Below are 22253 nucleotides of genomic sequence, written 5' to 3' on the forward strand. Positions count from 1 at the left end.
CCCCGCGCCTCGCGCCCCCCAGCGGTCACCCCGCGCCTCGTGCTTCGCACCCCGCACCTGGCGCCCCCCAGCGGCCGCCCCACTCCGGAGTTGCAGAAATCGGAGCTCGACGGGGAGAGGAGGGGGAGAGGAGGGGGAGAGGGGGGAGAGGAGCGGGAGAGGGGGCCCCGGGCGCGGGCTCTCGGCCGGCCCTCTGGACTCGGACACGGGGTCCCCCGGGACCCTCCCGCCCACCCCGCCCGGTCCTGTTGTCCGACGGAGGGAGTCGAGCCGGGGCTTGCAGGACTGCGGAGCCCGGGGGGGCCCGAGGCTTGGAGAGGGTCGTGGGGGCCCGCACCCCCGGACCCCACCGGAACGGGCCGGACCGGGCAGGACCGGACGGCGGAGCCCGAGATGGAGCGGCCGCCTGCGTAAGAGCAACCATCCCCGTACCCCGAGGTGAGTGAGTGAGTGAGTGGCCTGCGGGGGTGGGCCCTCCCCAGCCCCCTCCCCGGGGGACAGCCCCCCACCCCCGCTCTCCAGGGTCGCCCCGCCCGCCGGGCTGGACCGGTTTCCTGCTGGAGTCTGTGTGCGGGATGCAATGAGATTCCTTTATCGGGGGGGGGGGGGGAGCAGAACTATCTGCGGGGGAGGGGGCCGCCGCCCTCCGCTGGGGAACAGTCCTGGCGGTTCATTCAATCGAGTTTATTGAGCGCTTACTGTGTGCAGAGCACTGTACTGAGCGTTTGGGAGAGTACAGTATAACAGTAAACAGACACATTCCTGCCCACAATGAGCTCACAGTCAAGGGGGGGTTCGGGGTCTTCCCCCCAATTCCGGACACACACACCCCCGACAGGCCGGGAACCCAGTTTGACAAACCGGGGTGGGCCAGTCCGGGGGCTGGGGGGCTCCTTCTCTCTTCCCCGCCCTCGCCCGTCGTCGCCGCCGCCACTTTCACTCTCTCCTGGCAGGAAGGAGGCGGGTGGGGGTCTCAGGGAAGAGGGATGTGCCTACTGGATTGAGGCCGAGAGCGCATTTCCTCTTGAGATTAGAAGTGATCCGTAAAACCCGGCTCCGTAGGTCCCTACTAGCTCGAGTTAGGGGAGTGAAGCATAGGTTTCAGATGCTCATCGAGTCCAGCACCCTGCCTTTGGCGAAGGACTGGCCCAGGCCCTGGGGAGAACAGGTGAAGAGTCGAATGGCAGCTACCAGGGCCTGGAGAGGGGGTGGGGGGGACCGGGGGATGGGGTTCGGGGCTGGTCCTGGTGGGGCCTTAGATGGGTGTCAAAGATGAGGGTGAGTGTAGCCCTGTGCAGCCCAAGGGTGTCAGCTGTTGGAAGGGGACAGAATACCCAAGTTGGGGTGTTTCCAGCCCTTCTCCAAAGCTCCAGGATACGGTCAGAGATCGGGGGAGTCCAGCCCAAACAACTGGAGCTGGAAACGTTGGCCTTGCCCCCACAGCTGGATCGGCCCAAAACTTGGTACAAACATGTGATGTAAACGTTACTGCGCAGGGTGCCTATGGGAATGTGTGGCCCACATGTACTTATGAGGGAGTACATGTGGATGCAGTGAGCACATGTGTACATGTGCAGGAGTGTGTGTGGGTGTGAGCAGGAGGACCCTTAAGCTCGGGAGCCCAGAGGACCAGGGGCATCAGCGGGGGTGGGCTGAGCTGCTGCCGCTGAGCGTGATACAAGGCCACTAAGTGGGTTGCATGTGTGTGCGTGTTTGCCCACATAAACACACTTGTCTGAGCCAGGGGTCTGGGGCTCTGGGCCTGGTACTGAGCAGGTCAGGGCTGGGATGAGCCAGGATGCAGTGAGGCTGGGGTTGGCACTAGGGAAGCGGCTCCACCCTCCTTATGGACCCTCCAGTCCCCGCCCTCCCAACTGGTCCCCCTTCCACAATCCCACCAGCTCCTGGTTTTGCAGCCCAGGACGGGCACAGAGCCTGTGTCCAGCATAGCCACAGCCACGGACCAAGGCCGGATTGGGCGCGAGTTCTGAGGTGTGTGCCACACCAGGGCCTGCACCAGAAACTAATTCAATCCATTCAATCGCATTAATTGAGCGCTTTCTATGTGCAGAGCCCTGTACTAAGCACTTTTGAGGGTACAATAGAACAATAAACAGACATATTCCCTGCCCACAGTGAATTTACAGTCCAGAGGGGGAGACAGATGTTAATATAAATCTATAAATTACAGATATGGACATAGCTATGGGGCTGGGAGAGGGGATGAATAAAGGGAGCAAGTCAGGGTGACAGAGAAGGGAGTGGGAGAAGAAGATAGGAGGGTTTAGTCAGGGAAGACCTCTTGGAGAAAATGTGCCTTCAATAGGGTTTTAAAGGGGAGGACCCACACAGACCCATACCAGAGCATACAGTTCCCAGTCATTGGACCCCACTTGTAGCTAAGGGCTCAGAAAGGCTGGCCAGAGCCGTGAGCCACTTCTGCAACTGAGCAGGGCCCAGTGGTATGGTTTTCCTCCAAGGAAAATTCCACAGTTTCTGGGAAAACGGTAGCCATTCCATTCAGCCCCCGCCCCCCGACCTCTGCTCTATACCCCCCAACTCCAACCTCACCCCCTTCTCCACTCAGTCTGCCCTCCTTCCCCTACTCTGGTTATGAGGAGTTTCGCTGTCAGCCCTAGCTGAACAGTGACATCTGGGGAGCCTCGGTCCTCTGCAGAGCTCAGAGTGAGGGAAGGGGCTGGCTGATCTGTCCCAAGGCAGAGGGATGACCCAGATGAACTTGCAGGATTCCTTCCAGCAGTGAGTCTCCTGGCACCTCCCAACATGCAGTGGTGGAGGGGGGCCTGGGCGGGGCCTTGGCGAAGCATCTGGCCGTCTCTTCTGAACATCTGGCCTCGCGGCCTGCAGTGACCCCCTCAGGCAGCCGGGCCAGGGACAGTGTCATCCTAGTTTGTACTGGGAAGCACCAGAGCCAGGAAAGGCTCAAGCCCAGCCCGGGGGTTTCTGCGGGGTGGGGATCTCATCCCCCTAGCCCCCACCACCAGGGAGTCACCATGACAAGGAGCAGCGCAACTTAAACCAGTAACTCCCTGAGAGCAGGGATCCAGAGGGTTAAAAGTGCAGGAGAGATTGGAGGGAGATGAGTTTTTTTGTTTGTTTTAAAATGGTATTTGCTAACTGCTTACTATGAGTCAAACACTGGGGTAAGTACAAATGAATTAAGGTTAGACAAAATCCCGGTCCCTCATGGGACTCACAGTCTAGAACTATTGCAGGGAGATGTTAAGTGACTGGCCCAACGTCACACAGGGCAAGCATTTGGCAGAGTCGGGATTAGAACACAGGACCTCTGACTTCCAGGCCCATGCTCTCTCTGCAAGGCCACACTGCTTCTCCAGTTTTTTCCAAGTTTGACTTGAGTCCTAGTTAGGCACTGGGGATCCCTGGGAGAAAGCAGGCACAGCCCCATTGTTGGGGAGTCCCCAGTCCCCCTCTGGAATCCCAGCTCGGCACGGGAGGATGGGATGGACTCGGTACCTCCTTTAGCTCCTGGCTTTCTTGACCACCACACAGCAGCAGCAGTAGCACGAGTCACACCTATCTTCTGGCTCCCCTCTGTCCTCTCCCCAAGGACTTCACCTGACCAGAGCCTTCATGACCAGAGACACTTGGACAGGCTGGACACTCCTCACCCCTGTAGCATCTGTAGTAATAATAACAATGATGGTATTTGTTAAGCACTTACTATGTGCCAAACACTGTTCCAAGCAGTGGGGTAGATAAAAGGTAGTCACGTTGGACACAGTCCCTGTCCCGCATGGAGCTCACAGTCTTAATCCCCATTTTACAGATGAGGTAACTGAGGCACAGAGAAGTGAAGCGATTTGTCCAAGGTCACACAGCAGAAATGTGGCAGAATCAGGATTAGAACCCACATCCTCTGACTCCCAGATCTGGGGTCTTTCCACTAGACCATGCACTAGTGGTTGTTGGGGAGTGGCTTATCCTTCTCCCACCTGCCTCCAGTCTTGTCTCATCCCTGTTGGTAAGCAATCCCCCCTGCCCTGACACACACACACACACACGGCGTGGATAGAGTGAGTTGGGAGGAAGGAAATAAGAGCAGAAACTCAAACCAAACCCCAGAGCTTCTGACAAGGAGCTCCCACAGCTCCTTGTCAGAAGCTCTGAAGGATGCAGCTTGGTAAAAGGAGGTGTGTTTGGACTGTGGGTTTCAATTTTCCAGCACATGCCCCAGCCCTGTGTCATGCTGCAGATAATCGAGAGTCAGATGGGCTGACTGGCCAGATTTCAGAAAACCAGATGGAGCGAGTCCCTCTGTTATCTTGGGAATCCTGGGGTACCCTCCGATGACCCTGAGAGTTTTCCATCTGAAGAGCTGCCCTGTGGCCCTCAGGCCACCCTCCCCCCCAAGAAGCCCAGGCCACTTCCTCTGGGGGCTGGAGAGGCAGGCCAAGACCACCGGTCCTGAACAGGTGAACTGGACTAGGCCTTGGGCAGCTCAGTTCAGCAGTCTCTGTTCTCTGTCAGCTTTGGAGGCTGAGGATTCAGCTACCTTCCACTCCCTTCCTCTGGCCTCAAGATCAGGATGCCTAGTGCCAGGCATGCCCAGACAGTTGCTGTTATTAGAGCGCTGGGGCTCTTGTCCCTTTAATTCCCTAATTCATGGGGGGGGGGGGGGGAACAGAGGGAAGCGGAGACTCCATCTCTGCGCTTGGGGGGCTACCAGTCTCGAGGCCTCAGATTGGAGACTGCAGATTATTATTTATCCCTTCCCCAGCTCCTTTACACAGTCTTAACCATTTGTGTGTGTGCACAAGGATGTGCTCGTCCCTATCTGAGTCTTTGTTCCATCCTCCATCCCTCCCACTCCCGCAGGGCTAATATGGTCCAGCCTGGGCCGGGGTCCTGGGGGCCACTATGACGTTTTATACCTTGTGGCCAAATTCCCCATCCCGGGGGGTACTAGGCGACCCCTGGACCGGGGAGCCGCGGAGTGGGAGTTGGGGTGTCCGGTGGGGTGACATCATTCTCCAGGCCAGGTTCCAGTTCCTCAATCAATCAATCAATCGTATTTATTGAGCGCTTACTGTGTGCAGAGCACTGTACTAAGCGCTGCCATCCTTTGGCCTTGGGCCAGCGGGGATAGCCCCCTCCATGGCCCACGCCTCCAACGGTGCCCCTTGACCCGGCCTATCTCAGGGCCGGAAGGGGGCGCCCTCGAGCTCCCTACGCTCCTAGTGGTCAGCCAAGGTGTGTCTCTCGCTTTCTCTCTTGCCCCCCTCTCCCATATCTCTCTCCCCCTCCCCCATCCTTGCTTTTGCGCCTAGGTCTCTGTGTGCCCATCATCATCATCAATCGTATTTATTGAGCGCTTACTATGTGCACAGCACTGTACTAAGCGCTTGGGAAGTACAAATTGGCAACATATAGAGACAGTCCCTACCCAACAGTGGGCTCACAGTCTAAAAGGTGGGCTCACAGTCTAAAAGATAATAATGACATTTATTAAGCGCTTACTATGTGCAAAGCACTGCTGTAAGCGCTGCGGAGTTTACAAGGTGATCAGGTTGTCCCACGTGGCCCTCACAGTCTTAATCTCCATTTTACAGATGAGGGAACTGAGGCCCAGAGAAGTGAAGTGACTTGCGCAAAGTCACACAGCTGACAAGTGGTGGAGCTGGGATTTGAACCCATGACCTCTGACTCCGAAGCCTGGGCTCTTTCCACTGAGCCACGCTGCTTGCCCATTTCTGTCTGCCCCTAGGTCTATGTCCATCTCTATCTCTACACTAAAATCCCTGTGCCCATTTACGTCTCTGTGCCTAGGTCTCTGAGTCTAGGCCTCTGTGCCCATCTCTCGTCTTTTTTAAAAATGTATTTAATGGTATTTGTTAAGCACTTACTATGTGCCAGGCACTATACTAACTACTGTGGTAGTTACAAGGTAATCAAGTTGGACACAGTCCATGTCCCACATGAGGCTCACAGTCTTAATTCTCATCGTGGAGATGAGGTAACAGGCATAGATAAGTTAAGAGATTTGACTAAGGTCAAACAGCAGACAAATGGCAGAGCTGGGTCTAGAACCTAGGTCTTCATGCTTATGTCTCTGTGGCCCCTCTGTATCCATCTCCATCTCTGCATCCATCTCTGTCTGTGACCCTGATTATGTCCGTATCCATCTCTGTTCCTGTGTCCACCTCTGCATCCCTGTCAGTGTCCATTTCTGTCTTTGTTCCCTTCTCTGTTACTCTGTCCGTGTCCAACACAGTCTCTGTCTTGGAGTCTCTGTGGGTCTCTGGCAGCCTCTGGATCTCCTCCTGCTCCGGGTCCCGTGGGATAGCCGGGTGCACAGAGGCCACGCCTTCCCTCCCCCGCAGCCGGTGAACCCCAGTGGGTGGGCGGCCCGGTCCAGCTGCCAGCTCTGAGCCGAGGAGGCCCCACTGTTTGCTGGAACTTCAGCGTAGCAACGCTCCACAACAGTGCGGGCTGTGGGCCCGGAGGGCGGGACAGGGGGATGGATGGGGAGGAGGCGGGAATGGGGGCGGGGATGAGGGCAGACTGGAGGGCCGGAGTGGTGGAGCTGGCCCGGCAGAGCCAGAAAAGACATCCCAAGGAAGCTGGAGGATGGGTTGCCACTCCTCCTTCCCTTCCCTCCTATCAAACGTGTCTGCTAGTTCTGTTGTGCTGTACTCGCCCTGCACTTGGTAAATGCTCAACAGTTACCATTGATTGATTGATATCCTTATACTCTGCCATTTCCTCTATCTAATACTACTACTACTACTACTAATGGCATTTGTTAAGTGCTTACTATGTGCCAAGCACCATTCAAAGCACTGGGGTAGATACATGGTAATCACATTGTCCCACTTGGGGCTCACAGGCTTCATCCCCATTTTACAGATGTGGTAACTGAGGCACAGAGAAGTTAAGTGACCTGCCCAAAGTCACACAGCTAAGTGGCAGAGTCGGAATAGAACCCACGACCTCTGACTCCCAAGCCTGTGCTCTTTCCACTAAGTCACACTGCTTCTCTCTAGATTGTGACCTCGTTGTGGGCAGGCACGTGACTGTGATAGTATACCCTCCCAAGCACTTAGTACAGTGCTTTGCATACAGTAAGTGCTCAAAAAATATGATTGAATGAATGAATTAATTAATTTCATTATCTATGTCCCCCTCTAGACTGTAAGCTCCTTGTGGTCATGGATCCTGTCAACCAATTCTGTTGCACGGCACTTTCCCAGGCACTCAGTCCAATGTTCTGCACACAGTAAAAGCTCAATAAGTACCACTGATTAACTGAGTCCCTCCCCCAGCCCCCCACGGTCTGACATTGGCTGCTCAGGGAGGGGAATAGATCTCTGGGTCCTAAGTGATAGGACCCACCCGACCCTCACGTCTCGCTGCCTGTGATTTCAGGGTGGACACTGACCTTCAGAAGCCAGGAGACCCGGCCTGGATAACGGTGGCACCATGGGTAAGGGGGCCGCATGGCCATTTCTGTTTTTGATTATTGATCTCTTACCTCCCATGGTGGGTGAGGGGGAGTGGGGAATCCGCGAGAAAGGGTGTGTATCCATGAAACTAGGCTTTTTTCCCCCCTCTATGAAAGCGGAGCCTTGGTGGGGGGTCCTTGTCGATGGGGGGCGAGGGGGCCGGAGCCCCAGAGAATTGGCCCAGGCAGCTGGCCGTGAGCGTCACTGGGGTGGGCAAGGGGGGCGGGACTCCTGGAATCTGTCATTCCGACCCCGCACTACCCATCCCTGCTTCCCCTCCCTTCTCTTCCCCAACCCGGGTGTCCCCTTCCCCCCGCCTTCACGGCCCCCGTTGCCCTCTCCCCCCGCCCCCAAAATCCCGGCCATTTCGTAAGATGTTTACGGTCGGGTTTCCTCTTTTGGCCCTTGTTGACACTGCGGAGACCAACTGTCTCCGGGATGGCCCCCCTCGCGGGGCAGAGGGGCGAGGGGGAGCCCGGCGGGGGCACGTGGGGCCGTGTTCCCGGATCTGTCCGTGCGAGGCCCTTGGGTCCGCCCTCCAGAGCCCCGCCAGGCCAGGCCTGGAATGGGGTTCCGGGAGGCTCAGGGAGGAAGGCAGGGTTCAGGGAAGGCTCCCTGGAAGAGCGAGTGCTCGAGGCGTCCAGGAGGGGCGGGGCGGGGCGCTGTGCTGCGGGGTGGACGAGCGTTGGAGGCCGGTCTGTGCAGCTGGGAGTCCGGCCAAGGCTTTGGGGCGGGGAGGAGGAGCAGGGGGAAGAGGAGGAGAAGGAGGAGGAGGAGCAGCAGCAGCAATAGGACGTGATGAGCGCCCCCGAGGCCCAGCGTATGGTACCGAGCTCCCGCAGGGTACAGCTCACGATGCCTAGCGCCCCCTGGTGGCAGTGCACGGTACCGAGCGCCTCCTGGATGCAGTGCACTGCATCGACCGCCCGGAAAGTTACAGCCGAAGCCCTAGAGCCGTTCGCAGCCCACCAGGAGCTCCGAGTGTAACGGGGAGACAGACGTGCGGGCTTACAAAGATTTCCAAGCAGTGAAATCAGAGTAACTAAAATGGACGCACTTACACAAGTGCCGAGGACCGGCAGGGACAAACCAGGAGAGCAGGAGGCGGTCGGGGAGTGGGGGGATCTCGTTCTGAGCGTCAGGGGCACGGTCGGGCGGCAGGAGTGGGTGGCTGGGTGTGCCCGGAGAGTCCAACAGACAGTCCTGCCCCAGTGGGGGCTCTGGACAGCAGAAGGGCTTAAGGTATCATTGTTCAGAGCCAGGGAGCTGGATGGCATGGCCTCTCCCATCCCTTTCAAACCGCCCTTGCTGGGGTATATTGAACTAAAAGACCTGCGGCCTCCCCTTTTCCCCTCTCCTGTCTTGTGCCCTTCGCTCTCCTCCGCCGCACCCGTCGAAGGTGACAGCGAGGGCCCCGCGCTGGCCCCGCGCCCGGACTGGCCGAACTGTTAATGCGGAACGGGAACAGAGAGGGGCGGGGGCCGGGGCCGGAGGGGTACAGCTGACCTCTCCACCTCTCGTCTGAGGGTCCGCTGGGGGAGCGTGAGGCTGTGGGCGAGAGGAGCTGGACGGGAGGCATTGGGGTGAAGTAGGGGGCACTGCATCTCTTGGGCAAGTCGCTTCGCTTCTCCATGCCTCTGTTCCCTCATTTGTAAAATCAGTCAATCAATCGTATTTATTGAGCGCTTACTGTGCGCAGAGCGCTGTACTAAGCGCTTGGGAAGTACAAGTCGGCAACATATAGAGACAGTCCCTACCCAACGGTGGGCTCACAGTCTAGAAGGGGGAGACAGAGAACAAAACCAAACAATTAACAAAATAAAATAAAATGGGGATTGAGACTGTGAGCCCCACGTGGGACAGGGATTATGTCCAACCCGATTATCTTGTATCTACCTCAACAGTGCCTGACACATAGTAAGTGCTTAACAAAGTCCATCATTACTATTATCATTACCACTTCTTTCCCTCTGGAAACTTTCTGGACACGACGTCAGCTGCCGTCAGCCGCCTGCCTCGCTGTCTCGCCCCTCGCCCCTTCGGGTTGGGAGCGAGGGAGGGTGGGGGGCGGGGACGGCGGACCTCGGCCCGCTGACCCTGGAAGTGGTCCTCGGCTGTCCGGGGGTTTCCCCTTCCCCCGGGACCGCGGGGCTCAACTCAGGACTGGAAAATTTCCTTCTGTGTGAATAATAATAAGAATGGCATTTGTTAAGCACTAACTATGTGCCAGGCACTGTACTAAGCGCTGAACTTGTCCACCTCCCTGCAGGGTCCAGACTGGAGCACTGTGTCCGGACTCGGCTTGGCCTGGGACACCCAGCCGGCACTGGGGGAGGGGCAGAGGGAGGAGGTGGAGGAAGAGGAGGAGGAGATGTGGTTCCTGCCCTCCCCCACACCCTCACACCCCTAGGGACTCGCCCCCCCCATTCATCCATTGATTCATTCTATCAATCGTATTTATTGAGCGCTTCCTGGAGCACTGTACTAAGCGCTTGGGAGAGTACAACACAATAAACACACATTCCCTGCCCACAACAAGCTTATAGTCTAGAGGGAGGGGACACAAAAATTAATATAAATAAATAAATTACAGATATGTACATCGGTGCCGTAGGCCTGGAAGCCTGTTGTGGGCAGGAAATGTGTCTATTTATTTGAGCACTTACTACAGTGTTCTGCACACAGTATACGCTCAATAAATACGACTGAATGAATGAATGAATGACTCAACCCTCCCATCCCCTCCCTACCTCTGCCCCACCCATGTAGAAAAAACTACCTCTTCCAACTAACCTCCTTACCCCTTTCCCCACCTTTCCCCCTCATCCCATCCAAGTCCCCGTTCCCTGCCAGGGGAGTCGGAAGGGGGGCCTTCTAGGGGGAGCCAGACCCCTGACCCCTCTCCCGCCCTGCCTCCCCCTGCAGATGAGGAAGAAGCACTGAACTCAATCATGAAGGACCTGGCAGCCTTGGGCAAGTGCGGTGGTCTCCTGGACAGTGGTCGCAACAAACACCACTTCCCTGCCCTCAAGCAAGTGAGTCCAAATGCCCCCCCCCACCATACACACAAATCAACCCCTCCCTGAGAGGATGGATGGGAAGTGGGGGGACTTGCTGGAAACAGCCGCAGCCCAGTTATCTGAGCTGAGAGGAGGAGAGAGAGTTGAGAGACCCCAGTTCTAGTCCCAGCTTAGCCCTAACCCGCTGTGTGGCCTTGGGCAAATCGCTGAACTTCTCTGGGCCTCAGTGACCTCCTGAACGAAGAATAATAAATCCCTGCCTCTGCCTCCCTCTCAGGGGTACTAGGAAAACAGAATGACTTAACGGAGGTGAAAGTGCCTGGCAAATCCCAGCGATGGTGATGAAGGGTCCAGGGAGACCGCAGATAACTGATAATATAATGATCAAATAATTGATAATTATCTGTGTGGATTGAGCCACCCTTCCTGTCATATGCATACTTTTTTCACAGCTACACACAGGAGGAGCACAACTCTCCCCCTCCCCTCCTCCCAGGCCCTGGGGTAAAGACACCCATGCACGGATAATCCACACATTGGTTAGTCAAGTGTGGGCTGTGTTTGTGTCCTGGACTCTGGCTCAGAAGAGAGTGGAGGCAGGCAAGAAAGTTACCACTAATAATAGTAATTATGGTGTCAATTAGTACTAGATATTGCCAGCCTGAAAAGAAGGCGGTTTGGTTTGTTTTTTAACCATCACAACCTCTTCCCCCACTCCCCACCAAAACTAGACCATCGAACGTGTGAGACTGTCTCAGAAGGCCAACCTGCTGGCCATGGGCCGGCTGGCTGAAAGCTATCAGCAAGGTTCCATGAGAAGACGATTAGTGTGAAGTGGACTCTCCACCTGTCTGTCTGTCCTTTTCCAAACCTATCTCGAGGCCACAGGGGAACTGGGAAGGCCCAACCACATATTGTGGGGACAGGGTCACAGAGCAGTCATGGTCATTGCCTTCACCAAGCTGCCTGTCTCATGGAGGAGATGGTTCAGACGCACGGGCAATCCCCAACAGACACACTACTGGTGGGTGGGAGCCAAGGGGAGGGGCATGGTCCAGGGTGCCATAGGGTGGGGGGGAGGTGGTGTGAGTCAGGGAAGGCTGCCTGAAGGAGGTGGTCTGGGGCAGGATGTGCTAGAGTAGGGCCCTGGAACTGGGGTAGTGGCTGGGGAATGGGATTGGGTTGGGGGATGGGTTAGACAACTGTGTCCCGGTCCCAGATGAGGGGGCCTTGGGGCCTGTGCCCTCAGGTTCCAGCTGTGGTGGAGAAGCCATTTTGTCCCCTCCTGCAACGGGGTCTGGGCTGGATTCCAGTATCATTTCCCCTGGGCCTCCCACCAGATCCAAGAGCATATGGACAGGCCCCAAACAGGGTGTCTCTACCCCATTCGCCCTGTGCAATGTCTCCCCTCCTGCTGATCCCAATTTCCTCTCTCGGGGGATGGGGGCAGTGAGGTCTGATCCAGCCTCAACCTTCGGCTCCGAGCCTGGGCACATTCCTGGGGTGAGGAGAAGCAGGCAGGAAGTGAGAACAGAGAGTTATCGGAAAGGAAACAGCCCGAGATTACTGCGGGGGAGGGGCGGGGAGCTGGGAGGGGAGCAGAGAAATCTGTGAGGGGGAGAGAGGGGCCCTGCGGGCAGAGAGGCCTGAGAATAATAATAATAATAATAGTATTTGTTAAGCGCTTACTATGTGCCAAACACTGTACTGAGCGCTGGGGGATGGGGGGAGTCAAAAGTGGCGGGGCGGTTTAGAGATCCCCGCAGATTCTTAGTTGAACGGGCAGGACCGAGATGAGGGTGTTGGGGTCACGGATATTATCTGGGGTTTCCCGGCGTGCCGGGGGTCGGCTGGTCCCGGGAGGTGACTGTCCTCCTGACCAGTCTTGGAAAAGGTGCGGCCCAGGAAGCCGGAAGGGTCGGGAAACCTCAAGTAACGGACCCAGGGCTCTGGACCGGACTCAGGAGACCCCTCCCCGCGATGCCAGGCGGGGCCCCCGACCCATAGAGTCAGGGGCTGGGGAGGGGCCTTCGGGGTCTGACCAGCCGCCGGTTTCTTCCAGAGAAGCGCCCGGATCAAGTTCGAATTCGAAGCTGAAAAGAGGTGGGTGAGTTCGTCCCGGGGCTGGAGGAGGGGGACGGCCGGGGCGGGGCGGATTGGAGGGTGGGAGGAGCCCGAGAGGAAGGCCTTTCTGGGAAGCAGCGTGGCCTACTTGAAAAAGCACCGATTGGGAAAACAGTAAACCTAATCTCTAATCCCAGCTCTGCCACTTTTTTTTTCTGTTTGTGTGTGGGGGTGGTATTTGTCATGTACTCACTGTGTGCCAGGATCTCTACTAAGCACCAGAAACTGTATTAAGCACTGGGGTAGATTCAACCTAATCCAGGTGGACTCAATCCATTGGGGCTCACAGTCCCATTTTACAGAGGAGGTAACTGAGGCACAGAGAAGTTAAGTGACTTACCCCAGATCACACAGCAGACAAGTGGCGGAACCGAGATTAGTTCTTCTGACTCTCAGGCCCACGCCTAAACCATTAGGCACTTTTCTTCAGGGTGCCTCAGTTTCCGCACCTCTAAAATGGAAATTCACTGTCCCTTCTCCCTCTTACTTAGACTGTAAACCCCATGAGGGACTGAGTCTGACCTAATGATTTTGTATCTATCCCAGAGTTTAGTACAATGCTTGGCACATAAACACTCAGCCATATTGGGGAGGGGCATCTGGACCCTACTGTGATGATCATTCTCACCTGGGGAGATTTAGGCCCCTGAAGAGCCCCCTGACAGACTTCCCTATTGTCCTTGCAGTCACAGTCCATTCATCTGCCTCCATACACACTTTGAATGGTAGGACAATGGGACTGTCCAGTCCATGGGTGACTGGGCACCGGAGCTGTCCATCCTGTGGGTGATAGGGCACTTGGGCTGTCTGGCCCATGGGTGCCTGAGAGCTGGGGCTGTCTGGCCCTTGTATGACTGGGTGTTGGGGCTGTCTAGCCCATGGGTGACTGGACACTGGGGCCACTCTGTTTGCAGGATCATCCAGTTCCCAAGACCCATCAAGTTTCGGGAGCTGTGGCAAAAAGCACAGGATGCCTTCGGGCGGGCCGTGGACCTGCACTATCTCAGCAACGAGGTCCTGGAGAGGCTCTGAGCCCCCTTCCCCCATCCCCATCCCAGCCACCCGTGTGGGTCCCCACAGCTCAGGCTGACCTCCTGCACCACCCACACCTCTCCCCTCACCCTTGGTTGGGCAGGCACGGCTTCCTGTGGGCCGCCTCTTCCACTGCCCAGAACCCTCCTCCCGGGCACTTTTCCTTCGCTGTTTCCTCTCCCCCAGCCCCAAGACTCAGCCCTCACCCCTAGCCAAGGTCCCTAGCCCCAGCCCCCAGCTCTAGGCCCAGCTGTCACCCCCAGCCTTTTCCCTTGCCCAACCTGGGTCTTGCCCTTGGGTTCCACAGCTTGAAGGGCATGGCTGGGGCCGTGGACACAGTGTGGGCTCACAATGAAATTCCCAAGGCCTCAGAGGGACCAGTTAGACCCACCCCAGGTAGTCCAGACAGGGTTGGGGGCCCAGAATTGGAACACCTCCCCTCATATGGATGCCATGGAGACACCTGGCTTCTACCCCAGGTTCCCCCTATGGAGGAAGAGGGGGTCACTAACTCCCCACACTGACTGCCCTTTGGCCAGGGGCCGGTGGTCAGCATTACATCCCTAGGCACCTGGCATGGAGTGGGCCAGGGGTAATCGGCACTGTCCCCAACTGGGGCCCAGCCAAATGGGTGAAAGATTTCCCAGCGTGGGTCTCACTTTGCCTTTACCGCCCAACCGGATGCTAGACATTAGGGCTAATCAGCAGGAACTAGGCAGGTCCCTCCTCTTCCCTGGTGGGTACCTGGCTGGGGGAGGGTCAGGGGAGGAGTTGAGGCTATTCCCATCCCCTCCCCTGCCACCTGAGCCTTCAGTTATCCTGGCTCCTCTGCACCCCCTCCCATGCTGTGATCTGATCCTAGCATCCCCACCACCTCCACAGGTCCTGCTCCCACTGGCCTGCCAAGAGGACCTAGACCGAGCCCTGCAGGTTCTGGACCTGAACCCAATCACCAGGAGCCTCCGTGTGCTGGTGACAGTGCCCACGGCCAATGTGAGTTTGGTGTGGGGCACTTAGGAGGAGGACTAGAGGTGGTGGGTAGCAGTGGGCACTCTTTGGGGGGGGCACTGGTAGGTGGGAGAAGTGAGGAGGGGACAATAGATGAGGGCTGGGGATGGTGCGGGGCAGTGGGCACTCCGGTGGGGGCACTGGTAGTTAGAAAGTAGTGAGGGGCAGGGGTCCTTCTGGGCTCTGAAGGTGCTGGGGAGCACGTTGGGACTGGAAGGGGAGATGGTTTGGACGTGCCAGCCATCTGCCCCTTCAGTGCCTCCCATGCCCCTGGCCCGTCTCAGTCCCTGCCCCACTCACTGGCTCCCCCTGGGTCTGCAGCTCCTGCAGCCTAACAGGCAGCCGGACCTACGCCTGTCCAAGTCTACAGGGGACATCCTGGGGTGCCTAGACCCCAGTGTGCAGAGGGTGCGAAAGTCCTCCACAGGTGAGTCCTCCTTGCAGGATACATGTGCATGAAAGGACATACATGTACATGCACATGTGTGCGCTCTTGTGCGCACACACACACACAGACACACACAGACACACACAGACATACACACACACACACACACAGAGTTACCTGCTGAGGTCCTGGGCCACACTGGGGACAGGAGGGGCTGCCAGAATTGGGGGTTCAGGACACTCTATCTCCCCTCTCCCCTGCCCGCCCCCGCTGCAGGCTCCCTGCACTCGGGGCGCAGCTCCCCACCACCGGGCAGCGTGCCAGAGGAGCAGCAGCAGATTGCCCGCCAGGGCTCCTACACCAGCCTGCATAGCGAGGGCGAGTTCATCCCGGAGGCCGTGGACCCCAGTGTGAGTGACCACCGGCCTAGACCCTGGGGAGCCCCTATCAGGACTGCACCCCAACATCCCTCTGACATATGATACACAAAGTGAGAAAAATGAGCCCAGTACCCCACAGGAGGCACCTCAGGGCCTGGTGCTTCCATCCTGTCAGAGCCACCCCTGGGATTCCCAAGGGGAGGGGTTGCCCAGGCTGCAGGTTTCCTTGGCCCACTGGGCTGTTTGGTCCATGAGGCTGCCCTGTCTGCTTGGTGGCAGGGAGGGGCAAGGGAGAAGCCATGCTGAATCTAGACACGCAGTTTATCTCACCGTTCCTCCTCCACCCCCTGTTCCCCTTTCCCCACCCTCAGCTGATGGAGCCATATCTCAGCACTGACAACTCTGTGTCCGGCAGCTGCTCCTCACTGGACATGACCACAGACAGGTTAGTTGGGGCTACCCATGAGAGAGAGAGAGGGACAGAGTGTAGTTAAAGGAGGCTGTCTATATGTGTATTTGTGTGATTAAAGGGGGCTGCATACGTGTGTATGAATGTTGTTAAAGGGGGCTATTTGTGTGTGTCAGGGGGAGTTAAAGGGGGCTGCCTATGTGTGCATGTGTGTGTGTGTGTGTGTGTGTGTGTGCTTGTGAGAAAGAGAGAGAGAGAGAGAGAAGAGAGAGAAAAACCCCCACAAGGAAGATGTTTTTGAGACAGCAAAAGCTGACCATGGTTGGGGCCATGGGACTGAGGTGCTGAGAGTTGGGGGTGCTGGGGGATACTTCATCAGATAAATGGAGACCCTTCAAGGAACTTGCAATCTTCAGCTCAAGGCACTGTAACTGGCAGTTGTGTAGCTGTGTTGGGGTTATTCATACGGGCCTCTGAAGCTACCCTGTATCTCTGTTTCTGCAGCTGGGAAATGGGGGCAGTGGGGCAGCCCCAGGTTCTAGGGCCAGGGGGGAGTCAGCAGGTGGAGGCACACAGGAAGGGGAGCCCACGGGCTGACAGGGATGGTCTTCCCTGTCAGCCCGACCTTTTCCCAAACCATCGTTACGCGGAGGAGCCGGCACACAGACAGCCCCGAGACCTTGGGTATGGACCGGCGGATGTGATGGTTGGCTGGGTGGTGGGCGGACAGCGGGTGGATGGGCACGGTGGGTGGGCAGTTGGGAGAGTCTGATCCAGCAGTTTGGGGCCTGGCAGAGTCGCGGGGACCTTTGGGAGATAGAATATCTGGGGCAATCCAGAATGAGTGTCTGTGTTGTTTGTGCTTGTGTGTGTACATGTATGTATGTATGTGTGTGTAAACGCATGTACGTACACACCCACAACGGGGGACTAAACTTTCCCTCCTCTCAGACTATGATTCAGCATTCTGTGACCAGTTTGGGAGAGGGGGGACATTTCCCCGCCAGTTTCACCTTTCCCAGAGCCGGAGGGACGACAATGATGGTGAGCTTCTGGGAGGGAGGGGGCGGGCAGGGAGGGAACAGGGCCTATGGCTCATGTGTCCACTGGGACTGACTGAGCAAAATTGAGTGGGTAAGTCAGTCAGTCATTTGTATTTACTGAGCGCTTACTATGTGCAGAGCACTGTACTAAGTGATTGGGTGAGTACAATATAACAGTAAACAGGCACATTCCCTGCCCATGATGAGCTTACAGAGTAGAAAGGGAGTCATAGAGTTATTGGCTCCCCACCTTCAAGGGGATCATCCTGGGGAAAGGGCCGCGTCTCCTGGCTAGACAACTGTCCCTTCATGCCTCAGTCTCCCCAGGGTGGCGGGGCCAGGCCATGTCTCCACTGCCCTGACTCCTGGGACCCAATCCCTATTCCCCTGGTTGAGGGTGAGGCGCTTGGGAAGTACAAGTCGGCAACATATAGAGACAGTCCCTACCCAACAACAGACTCACAGTTTAGAAGGGGGAGACAGTCAACAAAACAAAACATGTAGACAGGTGTCAAAATTGTCAGAACAAATAGACGAAAGAACAAACACTTTCACCAGGCACAGGGGCTTGAGAGCGAATAATCGGCAGGACTGAAGCTGCACTGCCTTTGGGATAGAGCGTGGGGTATGAGCGTCAGAAGGACTTGGGTTCTAATCCTGGCTCCACCACTTGTCTGATGGGTGACCTTGGGAAAGTCACTTCACTACTCTGCATCTCTGTTAGCTCACCTGCAAAATGGGGATTAAGACTGTGAGCTCCATGTGGGGCATGAACTGTGTCCAACCTGATTAACTTGTATTTACCTCAGGGTTTAGTACAGTGCCTGGCACATAGTAAGCACTTAACAAATACCATTAAAAAAAATTGACCCACCTTGCTGTAACCTTGAGCCCAGTCTGCTTCCCCAGATCTGTTCACCCAGGCACAGGACATGGGCTGGAGTTTCTGCCCTTCTCAGTATCCCTGCGCTCTACTTCCATCATTGCAGGGAGGAGGGGGAGCAGAACAAAGGGCCCTGGATAATCCACAGTGTTGAAAACTCTGCTCTGGAAAATTGAGAGTGGATGGCAACTTGGGGGCATTGGGCCACTCTCGACGTGCCCAGGGTGGGCCTGACAGCGCCATAGAGGGTAGAGGCCAGTAACCCCATGCTCTGGGAGGGAGAGCACAGGGATTTCTGGTGGGAGTCATCTGGGATGGGAGGGGCCCTCATCTCGATCCTCCGAGCCCCCTATCCTCTCTCCATCAGTCACTTGGCAGGTGGTGTGGTCAATTCTTGATTTTCCAGGCAGTGTATTATCCAGATCGTTTTGTCACCCACCCTCTTACCAGAGAGGGGCAAAGAGAGCCAGAGTCAAGGGGGGACAGAGATGGAGGGGCAGGGTGTGGGGTTGGAGTGCTGCCCCTGCCAGACGCCGTCGGAAGCCGTAACGCCCATGTACCCCTCTCAGGCCGTCGTACCTTCCCTCGGAGCTGCGCCCCCCATGGACGTCGCCGCTTCCAGCTGCTCCCTTCCAGCCGCACGGACAGCTACACTGGGGACGGCCAGCGAGGCGGGCTGGAACTGCACAAGTGCCGGACTCCACGCTGGCGTCACTGGGACACTGGCCAGTGTCTCTTTCCTGGGGCCCGGCCCCAGCCCCGAGCTGGTGAGTGACCATCGGGCCCCGGCCCCACCCTCTGCACCCCATTCTAGTCCAGTACCTCCCTTGGGACACGCCCCCAAGGCCCAAAGGGTCAGCCGGCATGGTGGTAGCAGCCACAGGCCAGGGAGGGACTAGATTCCCAGCTTGGGATCCCCTGCCCCACTCTCGTCCCCTTGGCCCCTGCTCAGTGCCCCCTTCCTGTCCTCATGGGCCCCCCTCGCCCTCAGTGGATCCGGCCCCGGTGAACTGGCGCCTTGGGAGGCTGCTGGGCCGGGGCGCATTCGGTGAGGTCTACCTGTGCTATGACGCCGACACTGGCCGTGAGCTCGCCGTCAAGCAGGTGCCTTTTGACCCTGACAGCCAGGAGACCAGCAAGGTGAGGGGGTGTGGCACGGAGCAGTGTTGGGTTGGTCTTCCACCCACCATGATCAACCTGGGTGGTGCTGGGGTCCTGGGGGTGGGGGCTGGGGAGCTCAATCAGTCAGTCAACTAATGGTATTTATTAAGCACTTACTGTGGGCAGAGCACTGTACTAAGCACTTGGGAGAGTACAGCACAATAGAGTTGGTAAACTCGTTCCCTACCCACTATGGACTTAAAGTCTAGAGGGGAGACAGACATTAATATAAAGAAATAAATTATTGATATGCACGTAAGTGCTGTGGGGCTGAGGGGCAGGGGGGAGCTCCCTCAGTGGGAGGGGAATGAAGCTCAGGCTCTGGCCCACTGACCGCTCCCCTGCCCGGCCACAGGAGGTGGCCGCCCTGGACTGTGAGATCCAAGTGCTGATGGCCCTGCGCCATGACCGCATCGTCCAGTACCATGGCTGCCTGCGGGACCCCGAGACTCGGACGCTGTCCATCTTTGTGGAGTACATGGCCGGGGTGAGTGAGTGTGACACGGGGAAGCTGGGGACCTGGAAACCGACATGCCATCCCTCCTCCTATCGTCCCCTTCAGCCCTGGAGCTGGTCCCATTCCAGGAGTGCAGCTGCTCCTGAACGCTGAGGTCCCAGGGACCGGGAGCAGGTCACAAGGGTAAACAGGCAGCCTGAGGCCCAGGGAGACCCAAGCCCCTCACCCATTTCTCTCAGGGTTCTGTAAAGGACCAACTGAAGACGTATGGGGCGCTGACCGAGAACGTGACACGCAAGTACACACGGCAGATTCTGCAAGGGGTCAGTTACCTCCACAGCAAGATGATTGTACACCGGGACATAAAAGGTATGTGGACCCAGTGAGGGATGGAGGAGGCCGGTAGGCAGTTGAGTGGGCAAGGCGGGCCGTAAGGAGCCTGGGAGGGCCTGGGAGGCAGTAGGCCAAGGCCTGCAGTAAGGAGCAATCAGGAGGCCCCAGGGGCAGCAGTTGGTGCTGATGCTGGAGGATTCCCCCTCCGATCTCTCCTCGGGCGTGTGGACTTTGTCAGCCCAGTCACCTTTCTGTTTCTCCCCACCCTAGGGGCCAATGTCCTGCGAGACTCGGCGGGAAATGTCAAGCTTGGTGACTTCGGGGCTAGCAAACGCATCCAGACCATCTGCAGGTCTGGCACAGCCATGAAGTCCGTCACGGGGACACCCTACTGGATGAGCCCCGAAGTCATCAGCGGGGAGGGCTATGGCCGAAGGGCGGACGTATGGTAAGTGCAGTGAAGCTGGAATCTCCCTAACCCTTCTCCCCACCCCAGATCCCTCTCCCACTTCTCCAAATCCCCCTCCCACTTGTCCAAATTCCCCTCAAATCCCTCTTTCCAAACGCCTCCTCCCTAAATAACCCCTTTCCCAACCCTGATCCTCCCTCCTCTTTCCCCAAGCTGTCCCTCCCACCATCCTAGACATGGGTCCGCCCCTTTAGGCAGCCAGCTTTGGGGAGGGTGGGGACAGCAGCATCCCAGCATCAGGGTGGCTGGACACTGAGCATCTGCCCCCTGTCCTCTCTCTCTCTCTGCCCTCCCTCCATTCCTCCTCCCCCACCAGGAGCGTGGGCTGCACGGTGGTGGAGATGCTGACAGAGAAGCCTCCCTGGGCTGAGTTCGAGGCCATGGCTGCCATTTTCAAGATTGCCACGCAGCCCACTGAGCCGCAGCTCCCTCCTGGGGCTTCTGCCCACTGCCGGGACCTACTAAGGCGCATCTTTGTGGAGGAGAAGCGCCGGCCCACGGCTGAGGCACTGCTGGCTCATCCCTTCGTGAGTGGGGGGCTTTAGGTGCCCGGGCCCAGGGACACCCCATCCCCGAACCCCATAAGATGGGCTCTTTAGCACGGCCACTCTGGATCAGAGAGGGGCACTGGACAGTCTGCCTGAGCCCAGGCGTTCTCAGAGTGAGGGAGAAGGCCGGGGGGCCAGGAGGAGCCCGATTCCCGAGGATCTCCACTGAGACCACACAAGGAGACCATACAGTCCCAGATCAGCTGGGAGTGGGTGCTTGGGGGATGGGGCTGAGATTCTGGGAACAGGGTGCCGACGTGGAATGGGTGGGGTTGCCTGTAGGGTCTGGGGGGTCTGCTTGCCTCTGTGGGACTCAGCGCTCCCCTCCCAGTGGGAGGCCCCTCTCTCTTGGTTCTTTTTCCTTGGGGCTAGGGGTTGACCCTTCCAGACTCCTGGAATGATAGAAATGGACCCCATAGATGGAGGGGAGCCAGGAGCTGACGGGAGCACAGTGCTGGGCCATGAGGATACAGCGTGGGGCCATGTGGATGGCTGTGGCCATGGCCCCTTTACGAACCTCAGCGGGAAGGTTGGAGAGGCAGCCTTCCTGCAGAACTCTCGGGACTGTAAATAACGGACCATGGGCTGGCTAAGCCCAGAGGCCGTGGCCACGGGGTCCGGCTTCCTTGTGTGTAAAATAAACAGATCCTTTTGTAACGAGCCCCCGTTTGCTGACCTTCCCTGCGCCGGCCCTTCCGAAGGGGGGCTTGGTCCCCCTTGACATGAATAGGAGAAGCTTCTCCAACCTCCCCTGGCCAGAACCAGTTCTTTTGGGCAGTTACCGATCTCCACCCCTTTCCCTTTCGTTCAGGTACCTAACCCCTCTTCCCTCAAGTGTCTCGCCTCCATCCCTCCTGCTTTCCTGTGGTTGGGATGGGCACTCCCAGCCTCTCAATACCTAATCCGTGCTTCAGTATCCCCTTCTGAGACACTATAAGCCTCCTCAAAGTTGGGGAGAGGGCACGTTAGAGGTTAATCCCCCCCTGCTGCAGAGCCTACATCTCACCACTAGGAGGCGCCGCACGACGGAGGCCGGAAGAACAGAATAGGGTTTTTGTAGGGGTTTCAGTTTGCTTCACCTTTGAGGATGGTGGGCGGGGCCTTCTCGGCCAGTTTAATAATAATAATCATCATCATCATAATGATGATGATTGTACTTGTTAAGCTCTTACTATGTGCCAAGCACTGTTCTAAGCACTAGGGTAGATACAAAGTAATTAGGTTGTCCCACTTGGGGCTCACAGTCTTCACCCCCATTTTACAGATGAGATAAACGAGGCAGCGTGGCTCAGCAGAAAGAACCCGGGTTTTGGAGTCAGAGGTCATGGGTTCAAATCCCGTCTCCGCCACTTGTCAGCTGTGTGATTTTGGGCAAGTCACTTCACCTCTCTGTGCCTCAGTTCCCTCATCTTGTAAAATGGGGATTAAGACTTTGAGCCCCCCGTGGGACAACCTGATAATAATAATGATGGCATTTGTTAAGCGCTTACTATGTGCAAAGCACTATTCTA

At 57.2% G+C, this 22253-nt stretch overlaps 1 protein-coding gene across 1 annotated transcript; it reads left to right on the forward strand.

Moving 5' to 3' along the window:
* Positions 1-299: 299 nt before the first annotated feature.
* On the forward strand, positions 300-21403 carry LOC119936225 (mitogen-activated protein kinase kinase kinase 3-like). Its single transcript, XM_038755719.1, has 17 exons — positions 300-438; positions 7411-7468; positions 10413-10522; positions 12570-12610; positions 13546-13645; positions 14546-14656; positions 14993-15098; positions 15336-15469; positions 15811-15884; positions 16468-16532; positions 16800-16892; positions 18344-18541; positions 18766-18914; positions 19291-19422; positions 19632-19761; positions 19996-20173; positions 20511-21403. The coding sequence occupies exons 2-17, from the start codon at positions 7465-7467 to the stop codon at positions 20737-20739; spliced, it is 1854 nt and encodes a 617-aa protein (XP_038611647.1). The 5' UTR covers positions 300-438; positions 7411-7464; the 3' UTR covers positions 20740-21403.
* The last annotated feature ends 850 nt before the right edge of the window (positions 21404-22253 follow it).

The sequence above is a fragment of the Tachyglossus aculeatus genome, chromosome 13, assembly GCF_015852505.1.
Source record: "Tachyglossus aculeatus isolate mTacAcu1 chromosome 13, mTacAcu1.pri, whole genome shotgun sequence".
In the NCBI taxonomy this organism is placed as follows: Eukaryota; Metazoa; Chordata; class Mammalia; order Monotremata; family Tachyglossidae; genus Tachyglossus; species Tachyglossus aculeatus.